Raw genomic sequence first — 20,023 nt, forward strand, 5'->3', positions numbered from 1 at the left:
TCACGAGTTCGATCCTAATGGGATAAAAATTGTCCCAGATTTTTTCCTATTGTGTTACCATTCTCCCATATATTTTTATGGCGGTAACAAAAAGGATAGTTTGAAAAATGTATGGAAATTTTGGGACATTTTTTTTCTCTTATAAGAGGCGATCGTGACGAGAAATAATAAAAAAGTGACAAAAAAGGTCACATAAAAAAAGCGGCAAAAAAAGGCTAAACTAACTTTTCTTTAGTTCCTGACTTATTAGAGTTAGGAGACAAATATCCACGCTCACCACACGAATAAAAGCCCTTACCGGGATTCGAACCCAGGACCATCAGCTTCATAGGCAGGGTCACTACCCACTAGGCCAGAGCGGTCGTCAAACTTTTTTTTTTGTTGTTATATTATACGACATTATTACACAAATTGACTAAGTCCCACAGTACGCTGAATAAGGCTTGTGTTGAGGGTACTTAGACAACGATATATATAATATATAAATAATGGATATATACAGATGATTACTATAACTAGCTTATATCTAAAATAGGCCCTTGAGGCATTGTACCAAGGATAAATATTTATAAATACTTAAATACATAGAAAACACCCATGACTCAGGAACAAATATCCATGCTCATCACACGAATACATGCCCTTACCAGGATTTGAACCCGGGACCATCAGCTTCATAGGCAGGGTCACTACCCACTAGGCCAGAGCGGTCGTCAAACTTTTTGTATTTACGAAACGTGATCTAGGTCAACCACAAGCCATGTTCCGAATTTACAATATCGATCCAGACGTAAAATCAATAATTGCACAGCAGATCATATTTAAATGAGCAAAGAACAGTTGTGATGACGAAACTGTGGAAAGTGTGTCAACAGTGCCGTCTGCTTGTAGTTTTAGTAAATTGAGAACACCTTATTAGACTTTTTACTCGACAGCGCGTCGCAAAGGAGAGTAATGTGTTTACTACTACCAAAGTGAATTTGAAATAGAGGTGGATTGACAAAGAAAATTTTGTAGCCACAGTAAATTTACTGCCATCTCTCGATCGACTCATGATTAAAACTTGTAGAAAAATCATGTTTGCTGCTTCTTGCTATATGTACAATTTATTTATTTATTTTTTGCGACAATAAATGACTTTTTTTTTTTTTTTTTTTTTATAGAACGCCATTTGGCTTTGATTCTTGTCCTTTTACTGATATGTGTTTAGTTTGTTAAATATAAAAAATGCGAGTGCGAGTCGGACTCGCCCATGAAGGGTTCCGTACCATTTATGACGTATTAAAAAAAAACTACTTACTAGATCTCGTTCAAACCAATTTTCGGTGGAAGTTTGCATGGTAATGACATGTATATCATATATTTTTTTTTAGTTTTATCATTCTGTTATTTTAGAAGTTACGGGGGGGGGGGGGGGGGGGAGGGGGCACACATTTTACCACTTTGGAAGTGTCTCTCGCGCAAACTATTCAGTTTAGAAAAAAAGGATATTAGAAACCTCAACATGGATATTTGTTGTATTTAAGTATTTATATATTATATTTATCGTTGTCTACCCACAACACAAGCTTTTTTGAGCTTACTGAAGGGCTTAGTCAATTTGTGTAAGAATGTCCAATATTTATTTAAAAAGATATAAAAAGAAAAGAAGTTCGTATAAGGGTGTATTGGAATAACTTCGAAAGCGGGGTGATTTTGATCTACTAATTACCGCACTAGTGCGGTAAAGTAGCACAATATGTACTGTAATAGTACATTACGATATAAGTGCGAAAAACAGGGAAATTCGAAACAAGCGGGGGGACTCGTGAACAAGATGCATGTAACTGCGTCGAAATATCGGGAGCTCAAAAGCACAATATAAAAGGTAATCACGGTTTATATCCCGGTCGATTTAAGACTAGTGAGTTGCGAATTACCTATTTTTCGCACTTGTATCGTAAGATTATTTTACAGTACATATGGTACTACTTTACCGCACTAGTGCGATAATTAGCATATTACGTAAATAGTTACGTCGAAAATTTAAAGGGTCATATGTACTGTAAAACGTCGTACGATACATGTGCGAATAGGTAATGCGCAACTCGTGTCGATTTAAAACACTCCCTTCGGTCGTGTTTTAATTTATCACCACTCGTTTCGAATTTCCTATTTTTCGCACTTGTATCGTAATGTACTAATATGTATTTTGGAGTCTTACGGGAGTTTTATAGTTAGAATTTGTTATATTTTAACAAAATATTAACGTTTCACCTGTTCGTGTGTGTTTTTGTCACCGTTTCTCACGTGTTTTTCAGATATGGGGCGACCTGCGCGAGGGCATAGAACATGTCTACAGGAAACAACATATGGAGAGAAAGCGATACATGGAGCTGTATACGTATCCTTTATTATAATGTTTTGATTTTTACAAGCTTTTATTTAAATTGGAATGTAACTATGTATGTTTTGTTAGTGCGGCGACACTCCTCCTTTCGGGTATTCTCGGCTCCGTTCGGCTCAGCATTGCTCCGAGCAATTATTGGGGTTGGAACAACTTGACGTCCCTTTGCGGGCACGACCACAGATAAGATGATTGAAATTTTGACAACCCTAAATAGTGCCACACTTTAGAAAGGGACAGCATGATTTGTCCCTGAATCGCTGTGAAACTTCGGTTTTGTAGGAAGTTTCCTTTCTGTACAGTAGTACTATTATATTTGGGTCAAATCTGACTCACTGATAAATTTGACCCACTTCCCGGTTTTCGATGAAGCTGAAAATTTGCATACAGTAAGTCGGGTGACAATGTAATATTATGGTACCATCGAGCTGATCTCATGATGGAGACAGGAGGTGGCCATAGGAACTCTGTGATAAAACAACGCAACATAATTGTGTTTGGGGTTTTTAGAATTCGATGAGTAAGTAGTTGCCTGTATAAAGAAGTATATACAGTCAGCGATAGAAGCTAGTACCAAAAATGTGTTTATAGCCAAAAATTATTAACCTTAACAAAAACGCAGTCATGTATACAATTACTGCACCTCGGTGCATCAGAACACGTTCACCGGCAGCAGCACGTCGCACAGCCGGCCACAGGGCAGCTACGCGAGGCAGAACCAAGGCGCTGGCCTTGTCAATAAGAAACAGGTAAAAAAAAAGTATTTTCATCACACTCGCTCGAAAAAGATCTTATTTCATGCCGGTGTACTGAAGGACAAAGGCGTCTTTTGTTCCCGCGGGAGTCATGGGTTGTGAAAAAAAATTTGTTCATCATTTGTTCTATAACGGTTCATGAGATACAGCCTGGTGACGGACTGATGGACGTACAGCGGAGTCTTAGTAATACGGAGGTACCCTAAAAAACATCAAATATTCGTCATATACTGGTGAAAAGAAAAATAATGCTTTAACTGTTTTGTTGAATGTTACAGAGTCCAGCGACGACCGGCGGCGCTCAGCTGGTCGGCTTGGAGCTCTACAAGCGGCTTAGGGAGTTCCTCAGGAACTACCTCGTCAACCTCCTTAAGGTAACAATCAAATACAATACAGTTTCATTGGACACCTCTATAGTCTGTATCTTTAAGTATTTAAGGCTGCACCCGACGCCAACGACCTCGCGCGTGTGGGCGGAGCTTATACCCCTCACCGCACCACCCGCTGCTAAAGATCGAGCGCGCAGAGCTATGCGTTTGAAATATAATTTCGCTTGCTCGCGCGCTCAACGCAGCACACGTCCGTCTAGCAACACGACGCCCCGCACTGACTATACGGACGAGAGCGGGGTAATGGTATCAATCTAGATGGAATTTAGGCTATTTTTTTAGGAATTGAGGCATAGTTTTATGAATTTGCATAAAGCAAGAAAATCAAATCATTTTATTGTACCAAAGATTGTTAAGTTTCATATATTTTCGATAAAAGTTGCAGTAGTAATAAGGATACAACTGAAAGAAATACGGATGACTTCAAGATTTTTTTCTTCGCTAACTTAAATTATAATAGATTTCCTGAAAAATCATATCCTTGTTCATATCTTGTAGATTGTTATATATCTTTTTCTATACGATAAATGTCATATTTAATATAAAAAAAATGGTTCAGAGTAATTTAGTTTTACGGTATTTTGCAGGGGGTACGGTACCTTAAAAGAATGTAAACAAACCATTAGGTATTTTATTGGACAAGAAAATTATTCAAGTCAATTAATTTAAAGTCAAAGTCAATATATTCTTTATTCAAATAGGCCTAGCAACAAGCACTTTTAAATCGTCAAATTTTACAAATATCATCTTAATCTATCAGAGCAATTAATTTAACTCGATGTGCCAAAACTTACAGAAGTTTTACTACGATATTACTTACTCAACGTAACCACGAAGCTGTTGTAATCGTGCTATTTTATAAATATTACGATTAAAGCAGCTTGTAATATTTGCTATTACTTCGCCCTAGTAAAGAACCTAAAACGAGATCGAATATTTAAGCATTGATGAAAACATTATCATATCAGCCTTTTATCGCCCACTGCTGAGCATAGGCCTCTCTTCTAGTACGCCACTTATCCCGGTCCCGAGCCAATCTCATCCAAAAGTGACCCGCAGTCTTCCGAATGTCGTCCACCCAACGAGCCAACGGACGCCAGGCACTCCTTTCGTCTGTAAGCGGCCACCATTCTGTTAGCATTTTGGCCCACCTGCCATCACTCTGCCTGGCAACATGTCCCGCCCAGTTCCAACAAACATTACACGATTAAATGAAATAGGTAATAGCTAGAATGATGAAGGAACAGATCCAGGCAGTTTTCTATTTGGTTTGTTAACAGATTATAATAACAGAATAAATGAACACTGTTTTTACCCGACTTAAAAAAGGAGGAGTTTCTCAATTTGTCAGAATCTATGAATCTATTTGTAAATTAAATTTTGTATAGAGGCAAAAATTGGTTCCAGTGGCATAAAGACAGGATCTGATGACGCGATCCTAGAGAAATTTACGAAACTTGAAATATATTATAGAAAAAAATATAGTGATTTTTTTTAAATCGATTTCGTGCATGTTTTCTTGGATAACATCATGTTGTAAAGTGGAACTTCATCAACAGATGAAGACTATAAAAATGATAGAATTTTGAACAGCTTTGTGAAGTCAGTTCTTTTTGTACAAAGTTATAAATACGATGGTCGTATCATTTGTACGAGTCTTGTCTATACCTTTTAAGCTGGGATTTAATTTCATAGTAATTTTATTACTGCATTCGTCGCGCCCTTTCACTGACAAAATCGGTTTGCCAAACTAATTAATGTGATCTTTTTTCCTCAGAACGGAGCCGATCTAATGGGCGAAGATGTTCTCGCCTTCTACACGAACCAGTGGGAAGAATACCAGTTCAGCTCGCGCGTGCTTAACGGAGTCTGCGCTTACCTCAACAGGCATTGGGTTAAGCGTGAGTGCGAGGAGGGCAGGAAGGTTAGTATTTATAATAAAACCTTGTTCACGAACATGACCTGAATTTTATTCATATTTGTACACGTCTAAAAGGTTATTTTATTAATAAGAAATAGTATCGGAACTAGCATACCACCCTGTGGAACACCAACTCTATAATAAGCTATTTTTGGTTCATGTAGTTATAATAGGAAAAATATTTTTCAAACATTTTCTATTCATTATTTTCAGTCATAAAGATGTCATTTCAACTCATAATCATTATTGAAATGTTTATATTATTCCTGTCTATGATATCAAAAGCTTTAAACAGTTCCTAATTATACTTTTCGTTTTGTCGAGTGCAATTCTTTGGGGGCATTCAGTACAGTCTGTAATAATTGTGTTATTCTGTAGCATGAACTTATTTAAATCTCTCTCTCAGGGTATCTACGAGATTTACCAGCTGGCGTTGGTCACGTGGCGCGACAACTTGTTCAAATGTCTGAACAAGCAGGTCACGAACGCTGTGCTGAAGCTGATCGAGCGGGAACGCAACGGGGAGACTATTAACACGAGACTCGTTTCGGGGGTGAGTGCAATTATTTACCCTTTTTTTAGCAAGTTAAAAATGTTTAGTTCAAGCTTTGCTTGCGCATAATACAGTACATTATCTAGGAATTAAAATACAAAATGGTGTTCGGCTTAAGAATAGCACCAACCCTAAAAGAACGAGGGTGTCGTAAGAGGCGACTAAGTTCACGAAGGAAGCAGTCATCTAACCCTTCGTCACAGGGGAGATAAGCCTCTCAGCATTGGGTTGCAACTTATCTAGGAGAAGGAAAACTCCAAAATCAAACCCGGGACGGAGTCCCCGTTAGGCGTGAGTAGGGTCCAACCTGAAATCTGCGGTAGACTCCTGCAGCCAACCTGGTTCCACACGTATTGGCTTGCCTTTCCTGTGGGTCCGGCCAGTGAGGTCGAGAGGGTGGCGCAGGTGCTGCGCATCCCTGCGTTTTCCTTAACTCCGTCCCAGGCGGTGTAATGTCTCTAGACATTACACCATAGATCGTCTGAAATAGACGCTAAGGCCAGTAGTAGTAAAATACAAAATGTGAACATAGTACATTGTGTATTAAAGGCGTTAAACAAGAATTAACACGAGTTCGTAATTCTTGTACCGCCCGGGGCACACACAATGTTTTACATCACACTTGTGAGTAAAAAAAAACTAAATTTTAGGCGAAATAATTCTTAAATACAGTTACATTTCAAACATTTGTCCGCTATACTGTCATTTTTGACAGGTTAATAGGCATCGAAGACGCGTGCCTTATACACCGTGTTCTTATTGAATTTCGTTAACTTCGGAGTATCGGTAAGTACGTTTAAGGAAACTAAATGTCATAGTTAATTAAAAAAAAAAAAAATTGTTTTTTTTTTTACTATTTTTATTTTTATAAAAAGTAACTAAATGTTGCATATAGCGTTGTTGTAGCACGGGCATTACATTTAACTCAACCAAACAATTGAAAACTGTGACATATCAATGTCATTTCGAACGTCGATCGTCCGAGATAGTACTTACGTTTAGTAGCAAATGTATGAACTCGCACTAAACACTAATCAATAAGTAAACAGGCCCTAAGGCAAGTGTACACGCTCGTAAGAGCCTTATAAGAAAAAAAATAATGATTGATTATCTCCGAAATGGAGTTAATTAGAATATCGGTGTCTTTGAGAAAGTCACTTAATTTAAGCTCAGGAATGCACCCTCGAAATTAACGCAAATAAAAAAAAACACGGTGTATATACGCGCCAATAGGATTTCAACTTTAGTAATCTGATTTAAGATATAAATTAGATTGGACTTTCGGGAAATGTCATTTGACTTCAAATTAATCTTCAAAGCTGAATTGCATTAAACTTTATACGCGTGCGCCCGTGAGGGATAGAACATACGCAATGCGACAAAATTCAAAACACGTTTTAACATTGACTACATACCAAAAACATACGTAATTTGGTCGGGTTATTTGTTGCCTACCATAAACCATACCAAAATTTACGGTGGGGACTAAAAAAATGAAATACTGACAAGGACAAACAATAGCGCTTTCTCTGCTACTCCTGGAGCATTCCTCGGGCCGTACGGACGCATTTTATTTCCCGTGTTTCCGACTTTTTCGGCGTTAAAAGCAGGCGATTATTTTTCTGTGCATATTTTGGACCATCATTTTAATTCCAGGTGATCAACTGCTACGTAGCTCTCGGCCTGAACGAGGAGGATCCAAGCGCCCGCGGACAGAACCTCGCCATCTACAAGGACACCTTCGAGGCCGTGTTCCTCGAGGACACGGAGCGCTTCTACACCAGGGAGAGCACCGAGTTCCTGAGGAACAACCCGGTCACTGAATACATGATCAAGGTAAGACAACAGTAAAAACCCTTGCTATGCTCAAGATTCTCCTCAGGAAACCTTTGCAACGCTCAAGATTCTTCTTAATGAATCCTCGTTACGCTCAAGATTCTTCTCCAGAAACCTTGGTTATGGTCATGTTTGTATGTTAGAAACTCTTCCTACAATTCAAGTTAGAAACCCTCGTAATGCTCAAATATCTAATTCAATATCTGAGGGTACTGAAAGAGGAGTTCCCGAGGAATAACATTTGTTCCTAAACTTAACATTCTAATTTAGGAACCCTCATTCCTTTCCAAGATAAAAATCTTTTGTCTTAAAAATATTCGTTCTCCAGATTTTGCTACAGAACCTTCGCTACGCTCAAGATTCTAATTTAGAAACTCACTTTACTCCAAAATATCTCCGGCTCGTACCAATGAGTTTTTCGGAACTTATGTACGAATTATCATTTGATATTTACCAGTCGCTTTTCGGTGAAGGAAAACATCGTGAGGAAACCGGACTTATCCCAACAAGGCCTAGTTTACCCTCTGGGTTGGAAGGTCAGATGGCAGTCGCTTTCGTAAAAACTAGTGCCTACGACAAATCTTGGGATTAGTCGTCAAGCGGACCCCAGGCTCCCATGAGCTGTGGCAAACGCGAGGAAGAAGACTATACTCCAAAATATAAAGAAAAGACGCTTAGCACGACGAATATATGTAGTATGCCAAAAAATCACAAATAATTCGTAGTATAACCATCTGCGAGGATATTACCGTATTTGTTGCGGTTCTTGAGATATTTTGATATTTTGTTCCGGCTCCATAAATTTTTTTTGAAACAAAATCATAACTCTACCATTTTCAACTCAAATCGTGTGAAACTTATAACTTAGCATAAACACACTGAGCAAAACCCATTTCAATCAAAAAAATCTTAAAATGTTGAATTTGGTTTTTGTGCTTTTTCCATAGAAACAATTAATGATTTAAAAAAAAAAAACCGCACCCGTGGCGGATATATGTAGTATGCCAAAAAATCACAAATAATTCGTAGTATAACCACCTGCGAGGATATTACGGTTTGTTTTGCGGTTCTTGAGTATCGATGATTTCTTGTTCCTGCTCCATACATTTATTTTGAAAAAAAATCGTAACTCCACAATTTTCATTCCAAATCATCTAAAATTCATAGGTTACCATAACAATGCTGGGCAAAACCTATTTTAATCAAAAAAACGTAAAAATAACAACTTCGGTTTTTATGTCAATGAAAGCCGAATTTCAGCCCACAGTGCGCCGGTTCAATCGGGTTCATGTACTAAATTCCCCATGCCAAGCGTCCTTTCCTTACTTTAGAAAAACCTGCCTGTGTGTGCGAGCTAGACGGCGCATATGTCTTCAGATCTTAGAATCATTTCATTATGTGGCAATCATTTCATGAAATAATTGATTGGCCATATAGTAAAAAGTCAAACCTAACCTGATTATATCATGAAGTGATCAATTATAAAATGAAATTTCATGAAATGATCACATTCTATGATCTGGCCACGACTGATACACATCAGAACGACATCCGTATCCAATGTGACAACCGTCTAACTAGTCCCTATATTTGTTTCAAGGCCGAGCAGCGTTTACAAGAAGAACAGCGACGTGTGCAAGTATACTTGCACGAGACGACCATGGAGCGGCTCGCCAAGACCTGCGACCGCGTGCTCATCGAGAAACACCTCGAGATCTTCCACGCCGAGTTCCAGGTAAAACACTAGCGATGCTCTAGATTCTACTTTGGAAACCCTCGCTACGCTTAAGATTCTTCTCTTAAAGGCATGGCTACGCTCGAAATTATATTTCTTCGAAGCTCTCACTACGCTTAATTTCCTTTAGAAAACCTCGCTACGCTCAAGGTTCTTGTTCACGAATAGGAACCCGAGTTACGCTCAACATTCTAATTTATAAGTATACGGTCGCCATCTTGGAATTATGAAATATAAAAATCTAAGGTTGGTGAAAATTTGAGGTCATCTGGCTCTAAATTCGACTGTAACGCCTTAATTATTATTAAATTTAAATAATTGGGTACTTGAACATGTTGAATATTATAACAAAATTTAGTTAAATGGATAGAAAATAAGCTATCCATTATAAAAAAGTGGAATACAAAAAAATTATATTGAGATTATAAAAAAATACAAGGCTCCGAAGACTCAAAAAATATTTTTTTTTTGTCTTTCAAAAATAGAAAAGAAAATGGTACCATTCGATTCCTAAGATTTTATTGAAAAATAAATTGTATGACAACTATACACATAAACGCAATATTTCAGGGTCAAAATGGCAATTTCCTTGATCTTCCATACATTTGGGACAGACTTATATCATGTGACGTCACATCACCTTATCATTTTGTTAGAGGCGTTTCAATCGTCGAGTGCGAGCGTCAGACTTTAAACTCATTTCTGACCTTTGTGTTGCTCAAATGCCATAAGTTCTATATAGACATATGATCCTCAAGAAAATCAAGATCGTTTGACATTATTTACAAAAAACAGTCAAGTAGCCAATTCAATAATAATAAAGCTAATTACGTACTGTCGCTCGCCGCGCAGCAGGATTCGATTATACTCAAACACTTGTAGAAATAGGCGCGAAATTAAAATTTTCTATGAGAGATCAACCCTTCGCGCCTATATTTTTTTAATTTGCCGCTTTTTTCTACTGAGTAGCTGTGCCAGAGTATAAATTCAATAGGGAGCTTGCATGAACTGTAGGAGGCAGCACAGGAGCCGTCCGATTTTTGGCGCGAGGCGTAAATGTGATGTTTATTGTTCCGATGTAGCCCACAAGATGGCGGAACCTACTATGCACAAGAAAACATGTGACGTTTAAATGTACATGTTTATGGTTCCGATTCAGGCCACAAGATGGCAGACCCTCCAACGCGCACGGTGCCTATATTAATGCTGTCAAATATCAAACATTTATTCAGCAAATTGGCCACAGGGGCACTTTTTCATGTCGATTTTTTACAAACAATAAAAATAACAAAATACATTTGTTTTTTATTGTTATTAGTTAGTTTAATGTTATTAAGTAATCATGTACAGTCAAATGAGAAATAAAAAGCAAGTAAATTAAACTTATGCTAACACAAAAAAACTTAAACTAAGAACTATATATAAAAAATCTCGCTGGCGGCGTTACCCCTCTGCACTGCTGGACTTAGCCTCTGTGCCAAGAAAATACAATTTTATTTTCTTTTTTATTTTATTTATTATACTCTGTATCTTTAGGTATTTAAATAAAAGTAAACACAATCTACCTTCAAATGGCTCCTTAAGTTAGTTGAGGGTAGATGAAAGCATTACATGAACAAATAATGTAGGTTAAAGTCAGGTCGTTCAGTGACAGATTCAGGTGGTTTTGTATTTGGTTGGTTAACCAATAAATGTTATAACTACCCGAAAAATAGAAATTGTTTGTTTACTTTTATTTATATACCTAAAGGTACAGAGTATAGGCACACAAAACAGATAACATTTACTACATGATATAATTATTTTAAGTTGAGGTTTTGGTTGGGAATGCCATCCAAAGCATGTATGCGCAGCATGTAATACACATTAAAGAGCGAAAACTACAACTGTACTAACCACACTTAATTACACAATAAAACAATTTTTAGACACAAAACAATACAACACAACACAACAATTACAAATATGGCATCAATGAAATAATATGTACTTTTTTCTACTCTTCGACTGCAATGGTTGAATTAAGATTTCGAAATTGGGTACTTTTCATGTATGGGCTCCCAACTCAACTATAATATTCATTTCGAAACAGTTTAGTCAACTATAATGAAATTGACCAATCACAGCTCGCCGCGGTCAAGAGGACGAAACAAAACGATAGCTCAAATTATTTATTTATTTTAGGTTGTATAGTAGAAACAATTGCTTCATAAGTCATAAACGCACATGTGACACCCTTAATATAGCAACATCCATAGACTACGATAACCGCTTACCATTGCTTGTTAGTCTCCATAGACTACGGTGGCTAAATGTGGCCAATTGAATTTAGCGCAGAGCAAGTACCAGGGCCTCATGAGTTACGAGAAAGTATCGCGGCTGTTCGCGTATCTTAAATAGCTGTATACTTTTGGTTTGTTTACCTGTATGATTTTATTAGTTTAAAGTATCATATTTATTGATTCGTAGAAAAAAGTATTGTATACAATAGTGATATAATCAAGCTTTTCAATCTCGTACCTCACTTTGGCAACTCAGCAAGCTTCGTCTCCAAAACACGGTACTCGACTGAAAAGATCTCTATTATCACGATTGTATAAAATACTATATCAGAGATGTGTTTGTTTCCAGAAACTCCTCGACGGCGACAAGAACAGCGACCTCGGGCGCATGTACAGCCTCCTGGCGCGCATCCCGGACGGGCTCACCGAGCTGCGGCGCCTGCTGGAGCAGCACATCCACGCGCAGGGGCTGCACGCCATCGACAAGTGCGGCGAGCCCGCGCACACGGTCAGTCGCGGCTACACTGTATGGCAGCTGCCGCTCCGTTGGCGGACGAGAAATCCCAGTATTAGCCATTCAAACAAGTTAAAAACAAGTTCATTTCTTCCCGACTGAGTCACCATACCATAAAGCCTCGCGCGCATCCCGGACGGCCTCGGCGATAAGTGCGGGGAACCCGCGCATACAGTTAGTGCAAGTCAGCTGCTGCTCCGTCGGTGGATTGTAAAACTGTAGCCTAAACATGTGGGAAAATTATGCTTTTGGTTATGGAGCAGTTAATCGTAGTCATTTATTGCAACCATTGTACAGAACGTCAGCTGCCGCTCTGTCGGTGGATGTAGTCGGTTCCCTAACATAAATATCCACTTTTCTAAACGACTAGTATTGCTACTTGGTTACTAAGTTGGAAAACGAAATCTTTTAATTAGAAAATCGCTTTTCAGTGAAGCAAAGGTAGAATTCATTCTCTTTCTCATTTTAGTATTATAACCCCAAAAAATGGATGAGTATAGTTTTTTTTTAACTTGCACTGTTTGTATGTACCATACATACTTGTATGTTATTTTGTTACTGTGAATCAAATCTCAAAAGCTAAATTTTACCCACTTCCCGATTGCCGATCGAGCTAAACTTTTGCTTACTTATGTAAAACGGATGACAATGCAATATTATGATGACATGGAGCTGATCTGATGATGGAGACAGGAGGTGGCCGTGGGAACTCTGTGATAAAACAACGCAAACTAGTTGTGTTTGCGGTTCTTAGAATTGTCTCGATGAGTGTTAGTTGTCCGTGGTAACAAAAGTACAGTCAGCTATAAAAGCTTATTTTATTCTGATTACTGAAAAGACTCGTTTGACGGACCCGTAAGAAAATAATAGGTACTCGTCTTGAAATAAATCTTGTATTCTAAATATCACCTTATTTCCAGGACCCGAAGGTGTATGTTTCAACAATACTGGAAGTGCACAAGAAGTACAACGCGCTCGTGTTGGTCGCATTCAACAACGATTCCGGCTTTGTGGCCGCCCTCGACAAAGCTTGCGGTCGATTTATTAACAGTGAGTGCTAATTTGAACCTTGTACAGAAGGTTCAAATTTGTTGGTCGCATTCAACAACGATTCCGGCTTCGTGGATGCCCTGAACAAGCTTGCGGACGATTAATTAACAGTAAGTGCTAATTTGGTCTTTGTAACCATTGTACAAAAGGTTCAAATTTGTTGGTCGCATTCAACAAGGATTTCGGCTTCGTGGCTGCCCTGGACAAAGCTTGCAGACGATTAATTAACAGTAAGTGCTAATTTGGTCTTCGTAACCATTGTACAGAAAGTTCAAATTTGTTGGTCGCATTCAACAAGGATTTTGGCTTCGTGGCTGCCCTGGAGAAGCTTGCGAACGATTCATTAACAGTAAGTGCTAATTTGGTCTTTGTAACCATTGTACAGAAGGTTCAAATTTTTTGGTCTCATTCAACAACGATTCCGGCTTTGTGGCTGCCCTGGACAAAGCTTGCAGACGATTAATTAACAGTAAGTGCTAATTAGAACCTTGTATACAGTATTTATAGCTCATTTTTACGTGGCAACATCCTATCCCCGCCGTGCTACATTGATAGGATAAGCTGGACATTGAAATATGGACCGTAACACCTGCACAGAAGGTTCAAATTTGTTGGTCGCATTCTACAACGATTCCGGGATTTTTGGCTGCCTTGGACAAGGCTTGCGGACGATTCATTACTAGTTTCATTTGACATTTTTCTGTTTGGCCCTATGGTTGACTGGTAGAGAATGCCATGAGGCATTAATTCCACCTTTTGTACCTTTTTTGATGTGCAATAAACTTTAAATAAAATAACAGTAATTGCTAATTTGAACCATTATTGAAATCATCATCTTCTTTGCGTTGACCTGGCATTTTGCCACAGCTCATGGGATCCTGGGGTCCGCTTGGCAACAAATCCCCAAGAATTGGCTTAGGACTACCATCTGACCTTCCAACCCAGAGGGTATTGTAATGTACTGTTTAAATTACCTACACAAATTATTAAAAACGACCATCTCTAATGCCGCTTGCAGACGTCTCTTACAAAATGAATTAACATATGTTCTCGTGAACAGGCAATGCCGTGACTCGCGCCGCGAACTCCTCCTCCAAGAGTCCCGAGCTGCTCGCCAAGTACTGCGACCTGCTGCTGAAGAAATCCAGCAAGAACCCCGAGGAGGCCGAGCTGGAAGACACGCTCAACCAAGTGGTAAGTCATAAATAAACAAATATTATAGGGCATTATTACACAAATTGACTAAGTCCCACAGTAAGCTCAATAAGGCTTGTGTTGAGGGTACTTAGACAACGATATACTATATAAATATTTATAAATACTTAAACACATAGAAAACACCCATGACTAAGGAACAAATGTTCATGCTCATCACACGAATAAATGCCCTGACCAGGATTTGAACCCGGGACCATCAGCTTCGTAGGCAGGGTTTACTACCCACTAGGCCAAACCGGTCGTCAAATGTTGGTCGAAAGTCTTAAAGAAAAGTTAAGCTAAGTATACTCTGTCAACCTACGGAGCGTCAGCTAATGTTCACGAAGCTTCAGCATACACATACATAACTAGTTCGTGGTCTAGACATGATCAAGTTAGTGGTGGTAATACAGTTCGCATACTCCTGCTCCATGAATCCCTAACTTCTGGCCAAGTACTGCGACCTGCTGCTGAAGAAATCCAGCAAGAACCCCGAGGAGGCCGAGCTGGAAGACACGCTCAACCAAATGGTAAGTAGTCATATAGAAATGTTAAGAGGGAAGAAGAGCTTTGCGATCCTAACGAAATAACGGTACTTTTTCTGTGAAATTCCATTTTGGGAGAAAACGCATTCTACTAACTATATCTTTACAAATCATTTTGATTTTGATGTTCGCTTGAGCATAATATATTCTAGATATATAGGCTTCGCTTTTTTGAAAAAAAAAAAGATGTTTTGCAAATTTTGAAATAAAAGGAAAACATATAAACCTAGTTTTTAATTGTGTCAATACTTCGAGCAACTCAGGGAAGGGAGACGGCATTCATACTATTTGCCAAAGCATAGGCACAACTGTGCCTATAATAATAATATTAATATTATAGGACATTATTACACAAATTGACTAAGTCCCACAGTAAGCTCAATAAGGCTTGTGTTGAGGGTACTTAGACAACGATATATATAATATATAAATATTTATAAATACTTAAATACATAGAAAACACCCATGACTCAGGAACAAATATCCATGCTCACACGAATAAATGCCCTTACCAGGATTTGAACCTGGGACCATCAGCTTCGTAGGTAGGGTCACTACCCACTAGGCCAAACCGGTCGCCTATGGCGGTGCATGTTGTGACTCGTCCGCACACAAAAATAGATCGAGGTGTGCAGGATTTGTCTTTGACGTGTGTTATTTTCTATGTATTTGTGTCGTCATTACAGATTGGATTTTGTATGTAGTGAGTGAGAAGTGCGACTGTGTGCACGTTTCCCCCCGCAAGAAATGGCAGAACGATTTGTACGGTAAGATATCGCTTAGGCTCCTCCCTTCTGCGGTCGGAAGCCGGTGTTGCTCGAAGTGTCAATAACATATTGAAATGAATGGAAAATATTTTGAAGTGGAAAAACGTTTTCTCTTTTTGTGTGGACGATCGCGTGGTATATTTCCTTTTTAAGTCAATTCCACCAAAGAAAGAGTATGATGCCGCACCGTTCCTCAACCAACCAACGGAGCGCCAGCTAACGTTCACGCACCTTCAGCACACATACATAACTAGTTTGTGGTCTAGACACGATCGAGTTAACAGCGGTAATACAGGTAACCTTTAATCCTGCAAACTCCTCATCCAAAAGTCCCGAACTTCAGGCCAAGTACTGTGACCTGATGCTGAAGTGATCCAGCAAGAACCCCGAGGAGTCAGAGCTGGAAGACAAGCTCAACCAAGTGGTAAGACAATGCAATACAATTCGACACAATCGGTGGTCTTATCGCTAACGCTAAAGAGCGATCTCTTCGCGACAACCTTCAGGTAGCGGTGTAGTAGCAGTGTTCTTGAATCAAACAACGGAGCGGCAGCTGACGTTCACATAGCTTCAGGAACCTTATTGTTATTGGTTCGTGGTCCAAACGCGATCAACCTTGTGGTAAGCTCCTCCTTCAGGAGTCCTTGACCAAATGCGGTCTACCAGACCTACTGCTGAAAAAATCCAGCAAAAATTCCGAGAAGGCAGAGCTGGAAGACATGCTCAACCAAGTGGTAAGTCTTAAAGAAACGTTAAGCCAAAGAAACTCCGGCTTTCCCGACGAATAAGTTAGACACCCCGATACTGATGGACTGACTAGCAGAGGGAGCCCCAGTCGAGTTCCTTGTTCATTTTTTCAAATTTCGTATATATATATTTTTTTTTATACTACGTCGGTGGCAAACAAGCATACGGCCCGCCTGATGGTAAGCAGTATCCGTAGCCTATGTACGCCTGCAACTCCAGAGGCGTTACCTGCGCGTTGCCGACCCTAACCCCCTCCCGCCCCTCGTTGAGCTCTGGCAACCTTACTCACCGGCAGGAACACAACACTATGAGTAGGGTCTAGTGTTATTTGGCTGCGGTTTTCTGTAAGGTGGAGGTACTTCCCCAGTTGGGCTCTGCTCTAGATCTGGAATGACATGCGCTGCGCTGTGCCCTACCACACAAAGCGAGATGACATTCACAATTCTCATACCTCTCTTGTGGACGTAGTTTAAGGACATACCCGAGTCCAAATATATTTTACAGTACATATGGGGCTACTTTATAGCACTAGTGCGAGAAGTAGCATATTATGTTACTGTGTCGAACATTTAAAGGGCCATATGTACTGTAAAACGTTGTACGATACATGTGCGAATAGGTAATTCGCAACTCGTGTCGATTTAAAACACTCCCTTCGGTCGTGTTTTAATTTATCGCCACTCGTTTCGAATTTCCTATTTTTCGCACTTGTATCGTAATGTACTATTCCCACAGGCTGCTCGAGTAAAATGATTAATTGAACCATTTTGTTCATAGATGGTTGTGTTTAAATACATAGAAGACAAGGACGTGTTCCAGAAGTTCTACAGTAAGATGCTCGCAAAACGGCTCGTCCAGCACATGTCGGCGAGCGACGACGCTGAAGTAAGTGGAACTTAGCAAAGAAAAAAAAAAGCCTTTATTCTACCATAATTAGTTTTTTTTTTTTTACATTTCCTTTGCATGCATGATAATACTTTTTAATAACACATTCCTTTGTATTGTATTTAAAATATAGTATTGTTTAACATAGCTAAGATAGTAGTATTATTCATAAAATATTTGTTTTTGTTTCAATTGGTTCTATTATCTATTTTTATCAAAGCAAGCTTAGCAAAGATAATTTTATATTATAATTTAGATAATTTAGCAAAGATTAGAGAGTGGGACGCCAGCGGACCACAGACCATAGACCACAAGCCTATCGTGACGGGATCGGGACCCGGGACGCAGGCCCTTATTAACTCCCTTCGGTCTTGTTTTAATTTATCGCGACTAGTTTCGAATTTCCCATTTTTCGCACTTGTATCGTAATGTACTATTATTACAGTGCATATGGTGCTAATTTTCTGCACTAGTGCGTAAATTAGCACATTATGTAACTATGTCGAAAATTTAAAGGGTCATATGTACTGTAAAGTGTACGATACATGTGCGAATAGGCAATTCGCAACTCGTGTCGATTCAAAACACTCCCTTCGGTCGCGTTGTAATTCACCACTCGTTGCGAATTTTCTATTTTCTGCACTTGTATCGTAAATAACTATTACAGTACATATGGTGCTACTTTACCGCACTAGTGCGAAAATTAGCATATTACATTACTGTGTCAAACATTTAAAGGGCCATATGTACTGTAAAACGTTGTACGATACATGTAAGAATAGGTAATTCGCAACTCGTGTCGATTTAAAACACTCCTTTCGGTAAAGCAATGTACTAAATTAGTTCTGATATATTAATTTATTTTCAGGCATCAATGATCTCAAAACTGAAGCAGGCGTGTGGGTTCGAATACACGAGTAAACTACAGAGGATGTTCCAGGTGTGTAGATATTTATGAACGGTCAATAAAAGGCTACTGAGACGCCTAAAGTAGCACAACATTTTGTACTGGCAAATTATATGACTAAAGTAGATGAAGGGACGAAGAACATGTCTAACTTTAAGAACATTTTGAGTCAATTGGATTGTAAAAATTTACGATTACAGTATTTACGCTACACGCGTAGCCGATTCTAGCGTTTTCCCGCTTTGTAGAGGAAAGCGACTACGAACAGAGCGCCCGCCAAGTGGGTTCCCGGCACTCAATGTGTTAAGCACTGCTTTCTGCGATACTTTTTTTGACTTACTTTTTAATCATTGATTACTCTGGTTTTAAAATCAGCATTGGCATATTCTAGGAAATAGAAAAATATTTATTTTATTCCTTTTTTTTTTTTATTGAGGATAGGCAGGCATTTGACCACGATCACACCAGATGGTAAGTGATGATGCGGTCTACGGTGGTGCACGCTTACCTATGAGATACCTATTTACTCTAGCCTTGAAGAGATTCAGATTGTACTCATACGGAAACACAGACTCGGGCAGGGCATTCCACTCCTTGGCAGTTCGCATAAGGAATGTTGAAGCGAAACGCTTCGTGCGTATTTGTGGAATACCTTCCATGAAGCGATGCCGAAGTGCCGATTGTCTGGTAGTCCGATGGTGAAATGGGGATGGAGGAATAAGGTTGTGCAATTCCTCAGCACACTCTCCGAAATGTATGTATGTATGAATTTAACGCATTTAACCCGGGTACGTCCCTAAACTACGCCCAAAAGAGAGGTATGGGCATTGTGAATGTCATCTGGCTTTGTGTGGTAGGGCACAGCACAGCGGATGTCATTCCAGATCTAGAGCAGAGCCCAACTGGGGAAGTACCTCCACCTTACAGAAAACCGCAGTCAAATAACACTAGAGACTCATAGTGTTGTGTTCCTGCCGGTGAGTAAGGTTGCCAGAGCTCAACGAGGGGAGGGAGGGGGTTAGGGTCGGCAACGCGCATGTAACTCCTCTGGAGTTGCAGGCGTACATAGGCTACGGGGACTGCTTACCATCAGGCGGGCCGTATGCTTGTTTGCCACCGACGTAGTATAAAAAATATATTTAGTATTGCCTTTCAAAGTTCAAAGTTTTTTATTTGCTAGAATCATGGTCAGGTACCATGTGGACTTCAACACAATTCACCATTTTAGTGGCAAATTAAAATATACAATTTGAAATTAATTAATTAATTCAATGAAATAAAATTAATATAATTATAATTGAAATATATTAAAATCACAATCAGTTAAGAATATACAATCAAATTTTACAATGTCAATTTCTAACCTAGGTATGTTATTTATTAAAACAAAAAAAAAAAAATTATAAAGACATTTATCAATGAGGCAATGTCCGAGTTTCCGTTGAAATAAATTATCTGGTAGCAGTCTTAAATCTAGAGGAATATTATAAACTTTTCCTGACATAGCAGTAAGCAGTTGTTATTATACTGGGCTGAATTAAAAAAAAAACATAT

The 20,023-nt window shown here is 39.0% G+C and overlaps 1 protein-coding gene across 7 annotated transcripts in view; it reads left to right on the forward strand.

Moving 5' to 3' along the window:
* The window catches only part of LOC133532108 (cullin-1), a 35,737-nt gene that overhangs the window by 5,233 nt on the left and 10,481 nt on the right, over positions 1 to 20,023 (forward strand). For 6 of the 7 annotated variants that reach the window (XM_061870609.1, XM_061870608.1, XM_061870611.1 and 3 more), the window contains exons 3-14: positions 2,301 to 2,383; positions 3,009 to 3,135; positions 3,420 to 3,515; positions 5,308 to 5,454; positions 5,858 to 6,004; positions 7,661 to 7,840; positions 9,441 to 9,575; positions 12,207 to 12,365; positions 13,292 to 13,421; positions 14,482 to 14,615; positions 17,455 to 17,562; positions 18,431 to 18,502. In XM_061870609.1, coding sequence (XP_061726593.1) covers positions 2,301 to 2,383; positions 3,009 to 3,135; positions 3,420 to 3,515; positions 5,308 to 5,454; positions 5,858 to 6,004; positions 7,661 to 7,840; positions 9,441 to 9,575; positions 12,207 to 12,365; positions 13,292 to 13,421; positions 14,482 to 14,615; positions 17,455 to 17,562; positions 18,431 to 18,502 — 1,518 coding nt within the window. Of the gene's footprint in view, positions 1 to 2,300; positions 2,384 to 3,008; positions 3,136 to 3,419; positions 3,516 to 5,307; positions 5,455 to 5,857; positions 6,005 to 7,660; positions 7,841 to 9,440; positions 9,576 to 12,206; positions 12,366 to 13,291; positions 13,422 to 14,481; positions 14,616 to 15,041; positions 15,149 to 17,454; positions 17,563 to 18,430; positions 18,503 to 20,023 lie in introns of those variants that run through there. The other variant, XM_061870614.1, reaches the window with a different exon arrangement.

The sequence above is a fragment of the Cydia pomonella genome, chromosome 26 (genome assembly GCF_033807575.1).
Source record: "Cydia pomonella isolate Wapato2018A chromosome 26, ilCydPomo1, whole genome shotgun sequence".
In the NCBI taxonomy this organism is placed as follows: Eukaryota; Metazoa; Arthropoda; class Insecta; order Lepidoptera; family Tortricidae; genus Cydia; species Cydia pomonella.